Source organism: Carassius auratus, unplaced genomic scaffold (genome assembly GCF_003368295.1).
Source record: "Carassius auratus strain Wakin unplaced genomic scaffold, ASM336829v1 scaf_tig00027223, whole genome shotgun sequence".
Classification (NCBI taxonomy): Eukaryota; Metazoa; Chordata; class Actinopteri; order Cypriniformes; family Cyprinidae; genus Carassius; species Carassius auratus.
In genome coordinates, this window is record NW_020525574.1 from 140,572 (window position 1) to 153,059 (window position 12,488).

At 37.1% G+C, this 12,488-nt stretch overlaps 1 protein-coding gene, 1 long non-coding RNA gene and 5 other non-coding genes across 7 annotated transcripts; 1 reads left to right on the forward strand and 6 right to left on the reverse strand.

Annotated features, from left to right (window-relative positions):
- Window positions 1-688: 688 nt before the first annotated feature.
- Window positions 689-2,738, forward strand: LOC113079121 (cornifelin homolog). Its single transcript, XM_026251325.1, has 4 exons — window positions 689-756; window positions 1,590-1,712; window positions 1,832-1,992; window positions 2,347-2,738. The coding sequence occupies exons 2-4, from the start codon at window positions 1,601-1,603 to the stop codon at window positions 2,554-2,556; spliced, it is 483 nt and encodes a 160-aa protein (XP_026107110.1). The 5' UTR covers window positions 689-756; window positions 1,590-1,600; the 3' UTR covers window positions 2,557-2,738.
- An 882-nt stretch (window positions 2,739-3,620) lies between these two features.
- On the reverse strand, window positions 3,621-3,694 carry trnan-guu (transfer RNA asparagine (anticodon GUU)). Its single transcript has one exon. It is a non-coding gene; the product is annotated as a tRNA-Asn (tRNA).
- Window positions 3,695-4,810: 1,116 nt separating this feature from the next.
- trnan-guu (transfer RNA asparagine (anticodon GUU)) lies at window positions 4,811-4,884 on the reverse strand. Its single transcript has one exon. It is a non-coding gene; the product is annotated as a tRNA-Asn (tRNA).
- Window positions 4,885-4,960: 76 nt separating this feature from the next.
- On the reverse strand, window positions 4,961-5,033 carry trnak-cuu (transfer RNA lysine (anticodon CUU)). Its single transcript has one exon. It is a non-coding gene; the product is annotated as a tRNA-Lys (tRNA).
- A 1,109-nt stretch (window positions 5,034-6,142) lies between these two features.
- On the reverse strand, window positions 6,143-6,215 carry trnak-cuu (transfer RNA lysine (anticodon CUU)). The gene has a single exon. It is a non-coding gene; the product is annotated as a tRNA-Lys (tRNA).
- Window positions 6,216-7,420: 1,205 nt separating this feature from the next.
- On the reverse strand, window positions 7,421-7,494 carry trnak-cuu (transfer RNA lysine (anticodon CUU)). The gene has a single exon. It is a non-coding gene; the product is annotated as a tRNA-Lys (tRNA).
- A 2,374-nt stretch (window positions 7,495-9,868) lies between these two features.
- LOC113079129 (uncharacterized) lies at window positions 9,869-11,642 on the reverse strand. The gene is made up of 3 exons (XR_003281663.1): window positions 11,445-11,642; window positions 10,579-10,631; window positions 9,869-10,155 (listed from the first exon to the last, which is right to left on the reverse strand). It is a non-coding gene; the product is annotated as an uncharacterized LOC113079129 (long non-coding RNA).
- Window positions 11,643-12,488: the final 846 nt, after the last annotated feature.

Sequence of the window (12,488 nt, forward strand, 5' to 3'; positions counted from 1 at the left end):
CTGATCCCAGGTTCAGATGTCACGGAAAACAAGACCTGCCAATGGAAATGCATTTAGCTAGCAGAGTTTAACTGAGCACATCGCAGTGTTTACGCTGTGCATTCAGCGAAGCTTTATTCTGCTCACTGCTTCCAGACCGGTTTTATTCCTGGATGTGTTACATAATAAGGCTTACAGCGCAAATAAGATTTTGTAAGGGTTTATTAATACTATCATGCCACCTTTAACAAGTGGTTTATAACCGGGTTATTACAGTGAACTAAAATTGAAACGAAAACCATTAAAAAGCTTTTTTGTTACTTTAAATAAAATACTTTAAAACTTTTATTTCAGATAGTTTTCTCATTTTAGTTTAGTTCAAATTGTGAAAGCTAATGTATATATATATATATATACACTAAAAAATGACAAAAGAACTACTAAAACTAACAAAAATAGAGGTTGTAAATATGAAGGGGAAAAAAGCCCTGAATCTAAAAGAGTAATGGTATCTCAAGGATACTAAAATGACGAATATGACTAATGAAATCCAGTGGGTGTTTTCTCTGCATTGATCACAATGGAAATACACCTGCTTTTCTGTGTTAAATCTGCATTGATGTAGTGCGGGGTAGGGTTTGAGTGACGTCCTCATCTCTGTTGTACCCTCCTGCGGTCACACAGACTGGCGCTCCACCTAAAGCGATGGCTTTTTTCAGTTCCTCCTTCTGCATCGAGACACACACAACTTCACACCCTCAGGAGAGCAGGCTTCAGGCAAGTACACCGCATGCTAGACTCGTTAAATAATATGCATCAGTCGCTTCTGCAGTATTCAATTTCTGCACTGTTCTTAGATCTGAAGGATTTGATATTAGATTATAAAAATAAAAAAAAATCTGATGATTTAGGATTATCTTTTAAATGGATTTTAAACTGGTGGCACAGCAACAAATTTGTCTAGAAAAGTACACTGGTGTTTTGTTACTCAAATTCTCGAGCATGTCGATTAAAATTTGCAAATGTAAATGACTTTAGTTGCACCTCTAGATTTGAAAAATCTTTTTCTCGCAATCTTCACTTTCAAATGCATTGAATTTCAAACTTTATTATTTTTTTTCATCCATGAAACAAGATGCCAGAAGCAATTTACAAGTAAAATGAGTTGGAAAATATGAAAAACCAGTTCTCTGACATCACTTACATGCTTTCATTTCAATTTGTTCTGTGGTCACTGGTATATTTGCATGTGTCTCTGTGTGCTGGGCTGGGACTGGACCTGCAGGTGGAGAAGGCATTCTTCTTTTTCAGACCGGATCAGGTTTCAATGCCATCTAGGAGATGCTCGATCTTTGCAAACTCTTTTAGCTGTCTTTTTTTTAAGTGATGCAATGTAAACGCTCTCTTTCCAGCTCAGGAAGTGCATAGACCTCAACCTAAGATACAGACTCAGAAAGGCTAAAAAAATAAAAAGTGCCTCACTTTTTAAGTCTAACATCTCCAGGTTAAGTGTTTGTGTGTGTGTGTGTGTGTGTGTGTGTGTGTGTGTGTGTGTGTGTGTGTGTGATGTGCACTCTGATTTGTCTAGATTTTTGAATGTGTTTTCTCAGGTCAGTTCATCATGGCACATACAGCTGTAAATGTCCAGCCAGGGATGATGGTGAGCACGACTAACATGACTTCGACCCTGTGGAGCACCGGATTGTGTGACTGCTGTGATGACATGGGCATCTGTAAGTGTGGGGTGGAGAGAAGCGGGAAATATACACCACAGACTATTGTAATGTAATGATAAGAATAAACAGTGATTGAGGATGTGAGCTGTTGCACGCCATCTGTTTTCCTGTGGCAGGTTGCTGTGGGCTTTGGTGTCCATACTGCCTCATGTGTAAAACCAGTGAAGAATTTGGAGAGTGTCTGTGTCTCCCCCTGCTGGAGATATGCTTTGGTGGCATGTTGCATCCTATTACACTCTCAATGAGGAGCGCCATGAGAGAGAGATTCCACATTAAAGTAAATACAGCATCACTATACACTTAATAACTGGTTTCTATTGTGATATGTTTTAAACTGTCATTTATTCCTGAGGTTTGACTGTATTTTAAGTTATACTGAAGAACAGCATATTTAAGTCTATTGGAGTAATGTTAACCACACACCTTATTTTGCCAACTGAAATTTCTCAAAAACTCAAATTCTCCTCCGGTTTAAGAACTACAAACTGATGATTTTAGATGTTGCACGGCTCAGAAATAGTCCCAGGTTTGAATGGCCAATGCTTCCAAGGCCCTCCGCTTAATGACTACTCAGTTTCATGTTTTAGTTTTTAGTTTGACTAGTTTTGCTGTTCTTTTGTCTTTGATGAAGGGCTCGATACAGGATGACTGCTGTACAGTGTTCTGCTGCTCTCTGTGCGTCTGGTGTCAGATGGCCAGAGAGCTGAAGGCTCGACGAAACCCTATGGTGGTCGTTAACACAGTTAACATGGTTCACCATCAGCCGCAAGCTTACAACCAGCCAACTCAATCCATCGATCCATCCTACCAGCCTCTGAACCCCGGCAATCCTCCCTACTGACGGCCTCGGTGCATATGAGCACACCTGCCTTGCTTTAACCTCAAACTCCCCAAAGAGCTAAATCTGCTGTTTTGTTGAAATTACATAGGAACATCTGTCCAGATGTCATTTTAATATTTTTATCTAGCTTACCTGTTTAACAATGCCACTATTTTTTACTAATCACATTTTGTACACATTTTTAACTATTTTCTGTTGACAAATTGCCAAATGTAGTTATGAATATATATTATATATATATATATATATATATATATATATATATATATATATATATATATATATATATATATATATATATATTGGAAGCAAAGACTGGGTGTAGCTACACCTATTTAAGTAAATAAATGATATTTCCTCATAAGACTGGGTATTTCTCATGTGTGCATCAACATTGTCATTTTCAATATAACATGCTAAAAAAAACAGACTTGTGGATGACGATATGTGTGTGTGTGTGTGTGTGTGTGTGTGTGTGTGAGATTGGGCTGTTAGCTTGTGTCGTGTCAACACAGAACTCAGGTGGAGAGTTTAATGAGAGTCATAGGGGCTAATATGCAGAAACAACTGATATGTACCCAACATGTAATTGCAGTAACAAGCAAATCCTCTCAGCCACACATGGTGTTAAATAATAACACTCCCACTTATTTCTAGGAAAACTCTGCAAACAGTAAGATTATCCTTTTCATCTCCAGCATTTACTAATTATTACTGTGAACTCATCTGGCAAAGAGCACGGATATGAAAACAGCGACCAGTTTTTAATTAAAGCCTTTAAGATTTTAACTATTCACTATTTTTGTGTGAACTGCCCCTTTAAGGTAATATTTTATATCGTCCACTAGAGAGCGGTCATGTAACGCCAGGACATTTCTTCTATCAGGTATAGACTTTGAATTAAAATACGTTGTCCCTGGGTGCGACACAGAGACGACGATGACGTGCGTTGTGATTGTTGTCCATTTATTAGACTACTAGATGGCAGTGGTATAAAACAAACACATTTGTCTCTGAGTTGGTTCACACCGCTAGGAGGCAGTGATATAAAGCATAAAGACAGACGTCCCTGGGTGGGCTCGAACCACCAACCTTTCGGTTAACAGCCGAACGCGCTAACCGATTGCGCCACAGAGACGGCGTTGCGCCCCTTGGTGACGTCATAGCGATTTATTCGTATGTTGTGTTCAAATAATAAGATGAAGAGCATAAGATATGTGCGCCCAACGTGGGGCTCGAACCCACGACCCTAGATTAAGATTAAGAGTCTCATGCTCTACCGACTGAGATAGCCGGATTTGCGACACCGTTAATAAATGGTTAAAAGTTAAAAATAGACTCCCAATGCACACTTTACTTTTACTCAAATTTATTATATATAACGTACGTCTACATTTCTACTAATGCACTTAAACATCAAAATTAATGCTAGTGTTCATTATTCATATTAATTCAATTATTCCTAACTGAGACCCAGACACACAAACATAAATTAGAAAAGTTGTTAAAGTAATCTGTCCTAGCAGTGAAAAAATCTAGTAAAGATGAGATCTTTTATCAACTATAAAAATAAAAAATAATAATTTAATTGTGCATTGTGCCAGTTAAAATGCATTTTAGCATCTCATACATTTATTTAATCATTTTAATGAAGAATTTTGCATGAAATACATGTTTTTTCCATGTTATGTGATGTCCCGATACGGAAGAGGTTAATGAACTCACAACCAAAGAGGTCATTTTTGAACATTCTGCCTGTCATGCTGTGGCTATGGATGCTGCTCTCTTGAAGAACTCTCTGCCTGTTCTTCAACTTGGCGCTCAGTGGGCTGAATTAAGCATGTAAATTGCTTACAGTCATTTTTAACCAGAACATAATTTCCACTATAAACGGTGGGCATACTGCAACTATTACTTTAAGCTCCACCAATCAAAGCTGTAATAGCTTGTTGACAAAACAGATTTGGCAAAGATCCACTGCATATTTGTGTTTGCACTCTGAAGAGAGACAAATGTTTTTATTTCAAATGTGTTATTGCAGAGTTCAGTGATGTAGCCAATCACAGACATAGAAGATAATTTCATTGGTTAAAGTAAGGGTGTGGGGTAGGGTTGGAGGTAAAGATTGGTTATAGCATTGCAGCATTTAAGAAGAATCAACTCACTGGTCGAAACTCTTTCTAATAAAATGTAATGGGCAAAACTTTGTTGAATCACACCGCTAGGTGGCAGTGATATGAAGCATAAAGATAGACGTCCCTGGGTGGGCTCGAACCACCAACCTTTCGGTTAACAGCCGAACGCGCTAACCGATTGCGCCACAGAGACAGCGTTGCGCCCCTTGGTGACGTCATAGCCCTTTATTGGTTATCTTGTGCCTCAAACTAAGAAATGAAAAGTACTGCACCCAACGTGGGGCTCAAACCCACGACCCTGAGATTAAGAGTCGCATGCTCTACCGACTGAGCTAGCCGGGCTTGCAACATAGCTAATAAATGGTAAAAAAAAAAAAAAAAAAGACTCCCAATGCACACTTTCCTGTTACTCAAACTTATTATATATAACGTACGTCTAACGTATTTCTACTAATGCACTTAAACATCCAAATTAACGCTAGCGTTCATTATTCATAATAATTCAGTTATTCCTACCTGAGACCCAGACATACAAACATACAGACATACAAAAATAAAAAATTGTTAAAGGAAAAGCAATCTGTCCTAGCAGTGAAAAAATCTAGTAAAGATGAGATCTTTTATATCTTAATGTCATAGTCGCCTACACATTTAACAAGTTACAGCAAACTATAGGCTACACCTCACCGCTACTTTCAAATGTCGTACAATATAGTTCTCAAAACTTCGATTACAAATGTCGTACAATATAGTTCTCAAAACTTTGATTACAGTCACTGATTAACTATATTTTGTGGGTTAAACAACAATAAACCCCTCTAGAACCACCCCTGCCAATCAGATGTTTTTAAGTTGTAAAATCACCATAAATTTCGCCCCGCAGACAATGGCATTTAAGAAAGAATCAACTATCAAAATAAAATAAATAAAAAAATTATTGTCGATCGTGCCAGTTAAAATGCTTTTCCAAAAAAAAGAAAGAAAAACAACTTGAAGAGAGATTTATCTTGTAAACAACAAAAACATGGTAACCATACTTGGTTTATTAATGCTGTTATAGTTCCAGCAATCATTCTGACTGAAAACCAAATGCCGTTCGTCCCTGGGTGGGCTCGAACCATCAACCTTACAGTTAACAGCACGTCTCTGGATCAGGATCGGCTGTTAATGCGAGATTGGACGACAGCCAATCACGGAGCTCGTGCTCCACTGCGAGATTGGACGAGTTATGAATGAATGAAACGCCTTTAGTCTGTCTCCACTCCGTCTCGAATCACGCACTGAAAGCGCTTGAGAAACGTCTCTTCCGTGGCTCTGTACGCTTTCAAGTTTTTTTTAATTTTATTTATTTATTTTTTGTCTCCAGCAAGAGACTGTATCACAGCCACGTTATGTGATCATAGCGCCTTATTGGTTATCTTGTGCCTCAAACTAAGAAATGAAAAGTATTGCGCCCAACGTGGGGCTCGAACCCACGACCCTGAGATTAAGAGTCTCATGCTCTACCGACTGAGCTAGCCGGGCTTACGACACAGTCACTAAATGGTTAAAAAAAATAGACTCCCAATGCACACTTTCCTGTTACTCAAACTTATTATATATAACGTACGTCTAACGTATTTCTACTAATGCACTTAAACATCCAAAGTAACGCTAGCGTTCATTATTCATAATAATTCAGTTATTCCTACCTGAGACCCAGACATACAAACATAAGTGAGATAAATTGTTAAAGGAAAAGCAATCTGTCCTAGCAGTGAAAAAATCTAGTAAAGATGAGATCTTTTATATCTTAATGTCATAGTCGCCTACACATTTAACAAGTTACAGCAAACTATAGGCTACACCTCACCGCTACTTTCAAATGTCGTACAATATAGTTCTCAAAACTTCGATTACAAATGTCATACAATATAGTTCTCAAAACTTCGATTACAGTCACTGATTAACTATATTTTGTGGGTTAAACAACAATAAACCCCTCTAGAACCACCCCTGCCAATCAGATGTTTTTAAGTTGTAAAATCACCATAAATTTCGCCCCGCAGACAATGGCATTTAAGAAAGAATCAACTATCAAAATAAAATAAATAAAAAAATTATTGTCGATCGTGCCAGTTAAAATGCTTTTCCAAAAAAAGAAAGAAAAACAACTTGAAGAGAGATTTATCTTGTAAACAACAAAAACATGGTAACCATACTTGGTTTATTAATGCTGTTATAGTTCCAGCAATCATTCTGACTGAAATCCAAAAGCCATTCGTCCCTGGGTGGGCTCGAACCATCAACCTTACGGTTAACAGCACGTCTCTGGATCAGGATCGGCTGTTAATGCGAGATTGGACGACAGCCAATCACGGAGCTCGTGCTCCACTGCGAGATTGGACGAGTTATGAATGAATGAAACGCCTTTAGTCTGTCTCCACTCCGTCTCGAATCACGCTCACGGAAAGCGCTTGAGAAAACGTCTCTTCCGTGGCTCTGTACGCTTTCAAGTTTTTTTTTTATTTTATTTATTTATTTTTTGTCTCCAGCAAGAGACTGTATGACAGCCACGTTATGTGATCATAGCGCCTTATTGGTTATCTTGTGCCTCAAACTAACAAGTTTTTTTTTTATTTTATTTTTTTTTTTTTGTCTCCAGCAAGAGACTGTATGACAGCCACGTTATGTGATCATAGCGCCTTATTGGTTATCTTGTGCCTCAAACTAAGAAATGAAAAGTATTTCGCCCAACGTGGGGGCTCGAACCCACGACCCTGAGATTAAGAGTCTCATGCTCTACCGACTGAGCTAGCCGGGCTTACGACACAATCACTAAATGGTTAAAAAAAATAGACTCACAATGCACACTTTACTGTTACTCCAACTTATTATATATAACGTACGTCTAACGTATTTCTACTAATGCACTTAAACATCCAAATTAATGCTAGCGTTCGTTATTCATATTAATTAAGTTATTCCTAACTGAGACCCAGACATACAAACATAAATGAGAAAAGTTGTTAAAGGAAAAGTAATCTGTCCTAGCAGTGAAAAAATCTAGTAAAGATGAGATCTTTTATATCCTAATGTCATAGTCACCTACACATTTAACAAGTTACAGTAAATGCATAGGCTACACCTCACCGCTACTTTCAAATGTCGTACAATGTAGTTCTCAAAAATTCTTCAATTACAGTCACCGATTAACAGTATTTTGTGTGTTAAACAACAATAAACTACCGGATGAAAAACACCGTATTGATGCAAGTGCAGACGATACAAACTGGTCTCAAACGGGGTAAAACCACTAAAACAGCAGCAAAGATGCATGCACTGACCTGAAGTATATGTTTCAGAGAAAGTGAAAGAGACATGGTCTGCATTCAGAATAAATATGAGTTCTTAATCGATTGCCATTTCACAGCTAATTAAGCACGTAAATTGCTTACAGTCATTTTTAACCAGAACATCATTTCCACCGTAATACTGCATTTATTTACTTTTAGCTCCACCAATCAAAGCTGTAATAGCTTGTTGACGAAACAGATTTTGCAAAGATCCACTGCATAGAGTTCAGTGATGTAGATCACAGACATCTGTTGAGTTCTTTAACGCAATGTCCAATCAGATGTGTTTAAGTTGCAAAATCACCATAAATCTCGCACTGCAGACAATGGCATTTTAAGAAAAATCAACTAATAAAAAAAATAATTTAATTGTGCATCGTGCCAGTTAAAATGTATTTCCAAAAAAAGAAAAAAAAAAGAAAAGGGAGATTTATCTTGTAAACAACAAACAACCATACTTGGTTAATTAATGCTATTATAGTTCCAGCAATCATTCTGACTGAAATCCAAAATCTGTTCATCCCTGGGCGGGCTCGAACCATCAACCTTACTGTTAACAGTCCGTCTCTGGATCAGGATCGGCTGTCAATGCGAGATTGGACGACAGCCAATCACTGAGCTCGCGCTCCACTGCGAGATTGGACGAGTTATGAATGAATGAAACGCCTTTAGTCTGTCTCCACTACGTCTCGAATCGCGCACGGAAAGCCGCATGAGAAACGTCTCTTCCGTGGGTCTGTACGCTTTCAAGTTGTTTTTTTTTTTTGTTTTTTTGGCTCCAGCTAGAGACTGTATGACATCCACGTTATGTAATTTGACATTTTTACGTAGAAAGGCCGACAGCGCACAGCATAAACTTAAATAAATATTCATGTTTTTTTTTTTACATTTGAATTTTTAAAAAGAAACAGTTCATATCTAAGGGTGAAGTCTATGCAGTTTTTTAATTGTACACTTTATACAATATATATAGTATTTTCTTTGTAATTTAACTCTTTATTCTCAGTTGAATAAAAATGTAAAAACAACAATAATTATACTGAGATTTGTTTGTTGCTGTGAAATAATCTGGAAAAATATTGTGAAATCTCTGAAATCCTGAAATTATGTTTTGTGGTCATATCGCCCATGGGTTAGAATTTTGAAGCATCGAAAATACATACGACGCGCTCACAACAGACCCGGAAGAGAAGACAATGCTGAATAAAGTCATAGTTTTTGCTATTTTTGGACCAAAATGTATTTTCGATGCTTCAAAAAATTCTAACGGACCCTCTGATGTCACATGGACTACTTTGATGATGTTTTTCTTACCTTTCTGGACATGGACAGTATACCGTACACACAGCTTCAATGGAGGGACTGAGAGCTCTCGGACTAAATCTAAAATATCTTAAACTGTGTTCTGAAGATAAACGGAGGTCTCACGGGTTTGGAACAGCATAAGGGTGATTTATTAATGACATAATTTTAATATCTGGGTGAACTTTAAAAAAAATGAAAATTTTGTCATCATTTACTCATCCTCAGGTTGTTCCAAACATGTACAAATGTCTTTATTCTGTTGAACACAAAGGAAGATGTGTTAAAGTATATGGGAAACAGTTCTGGGCCACCAACAACTATGGAAATCAGTTCAGTTTCCCATATACTTTAACACATCTTCCTTTGTGTTTAACAGAATAAAGACATTTATACAGGTTTGGAACAACCACAGGATCTGTAAATGATGACAATTTTCATTTTTGGGTGAACTATCCCTAAAAAGACATAAATGACTAACTAGTAATACACAAAGTGTGTAAGAAAAAGCATGTAAGAATTTATAAAAATGAAATGTACTTTTGTGTGTGTGCGCGCCTGCATGTATTTTCAAATAATTCACATTATTGCACATCTCATGCAAACAGCTTGATTTTGAGTTGCAGGATCTTTGCATTCAAGTCCATCAAAGTTCATTAGGTTTTCTGGATAAACTCGAAGGTGTACTTTAGGTTTTCAGGAGAACTAAGATCAAGAGCATAAATGAGACTGATTGATGAATGCCAGGATCACGCAGGTTAGGTTGCTCAAAACCTTAATGCCCTCGATCACAACTCCGATGTCTTCTGTACAATCTCCTCAGTGGCCTGGACAAAACAGAAAACACTTTGGTTAAGTAAATTTGACCCTTTATATTTTAAAAGTAATCAGCAAATTGCATTGCCAAATCAAACAGTCCAAGAAATTAAGGAAGATATTGAGTTTCAGACTGAAAAGTAGCAAACACAACATTCATAGAATATCAATAATAAGCTTTTCAATAGTGACGAAAGTGATGTGACATACAGCCCATGGTGACCCATACTTGGAATTCGTGATCTGCTTTTAACCCATCCAAAGTGCACACACACAGCAGTGAACATAATGAAACAAAATCTTATTATTCAACTAAAACATTGTTTTATTATGAAATGAAAATGAAAATGTAGCATTTAGTAATAATCAATCATATATTATAAAACATAAAAGTATTAACAGAATTGTTATATAAAAATAAAAAAATCCCTTACCACATACTCCTTGAAGAAAGAGTCTATATCTTCAGTCAGGTTGATCATCAGGCCTTTCAGGATGCACGGGGAAAATCAAGACTGAAATAAGCCAAATGCAGAAACCTGTACAATAACTCTCTCTCACACACACACACACACACACACACACCATATTCCAGCATTGCAATCTTAACATCGCAGATTCATTATATGAAGCTTCAGAACGAAGAAGGGGTTACAGATTAGGTGTCCCTAAGAACCCGCATATCTAACAGTATTTCCGAATTACATTAATTAATTTGCACGCGGGTTTTATACCGTGTATTCTTCGTGTATAGTCCATGCACCGAACAGTTACGCCCGTATCGTTTCGGTTCAATACGAATACATGTACCGTTCCACTCCTAGTTCTGATGTAGGCTTACCCCTGTCTGTCACTTGCTCTGATTTACCATGGGCAGGGATTTTATGGTGAAATGTCTTATTTTTCATGCTAGGCAGGTCAAATTTGATTAAGAACAATGCACTGTGGCCAATTCAGCGTTAGTGACGCAGCAAAAAATAGACTCGGCGCCGAAACAATCGCGGCGATCACAAGCCTCCAATTCATTTTATGACGGATATATCGATCCAGATATCAAGCCAATTAGTTAAGAACCAATTTTGCACAGTTACAGGTACATTCTGAATCGTTAGACTGGTCTAACACAGGATTTGCAAATTGCGGGAGTAAATTAAGCTGTCGAAGTGACACTTGGAACAATTCACCTCGCACAACTTTCACTGCTGTTGCATATTTCACTCAAAATGATGATATAAGTTAAACATTCTCTTACAGTTAGGTAAAGTCTTTATTACAAATACTCAAACAAGATAATACTTACCAATAACGAATACGACATAGCAGTCCTTTCGGCAGCAGACGAGAAAATGGCGGACACACACGCTCTCTGACCATGTTCTTCTCTGAGCTTGTCTTGCACATGCGCAAATGGCGCGCTCCGAAGCCAAATTAATTTGAGTTAAGCAAATTAAAATAAATCTCATAGATAACACTATTTATACATTTTACGTTAGACTCATTAAATATATATATGTATTATTCCCAATTAGCTATATTTAAATAAAGTGAACACAATTTAAATGTGTCATACCTAAGAAGGCCTTGAATCATTTTTTTGAGTGATGTAGCCAATCACAGACATAGACATTTGTTGATTTCTTTAACGCAATGTCCAATCAGATGTGTTTAAGTTGCAAAATCACCATAAATCTCACCCCGCAGACAATTTCATTGGTTAAAGTAAGGGTGTGGGTTAGGCTTAGAGGTAAAGACTAGTTAGAGCATTGCAGCATTTAAGAAGAATCAACTCACTGGTCAAAACGTATTTCTGAAAAAGTTTAATGGACAAAACTAAAAATGAGTTGTAAAAAGGACATGACCTTTATACAGTGTGTGATATAAACCAATTTACCAACTGATATTAGACAGTGTACAAACTCTGTGCAGTTTAAATTACATTTGAAAAGATTTTTAAAGGCAAGTCAGGTTTGTGATCATTGATACAAGGTAATGACTTTTGAATATGTTTTTATAATTCTTGTATTTTACCGTGTTTAATTTGTATGTTATTGATAATTTGGTGTACTCCTGCCCAGTGACAGCAGATTAAATTTAGCTCTGTAGCTAATTCTGGGGTAATACTTTATTGTCCATTGTCCCTGTCTAATAAAGAATAAATAAATAAATAAGACTTCAAGTCTATGGCTCACAGCCTCTTTTTATCCGTTTATTGTTCGATTGCAGCTCATAGGATGTCAACACTGGGTTTGTACATGTTCCTGGATAACATCCTTGTTCATCCTGGAACAACATTCCAATTTCCATTCCAACCAATCAGAAAACACATAGAAAACCAAGTGAAAGT

Bases quoted from the DNA above. Each gene is read 5' to 3' on its own strand.
- LOC113079121 (XM_026251325.1), top strand. From the start codon at position 1,601: ATGGCACATACAGCTGTAAATGTCCAGCCAGGGATGATGGTGAGCACG. The intron at 1,713-1,831 runs GTAAGTGTGGGG...TTCCTGTGGCAG, and splicing joins CTGTGATGACATGGGCATCT to GTTGCTGTGGGCTTTGGTGT. The intron at 1,993-2,346 runs GTAAATACAGCA...TCTTTGATGAAG, and splicing joins GAGAGAGATTCCACATTAAA to GGCTCGATACAGGATGACTG.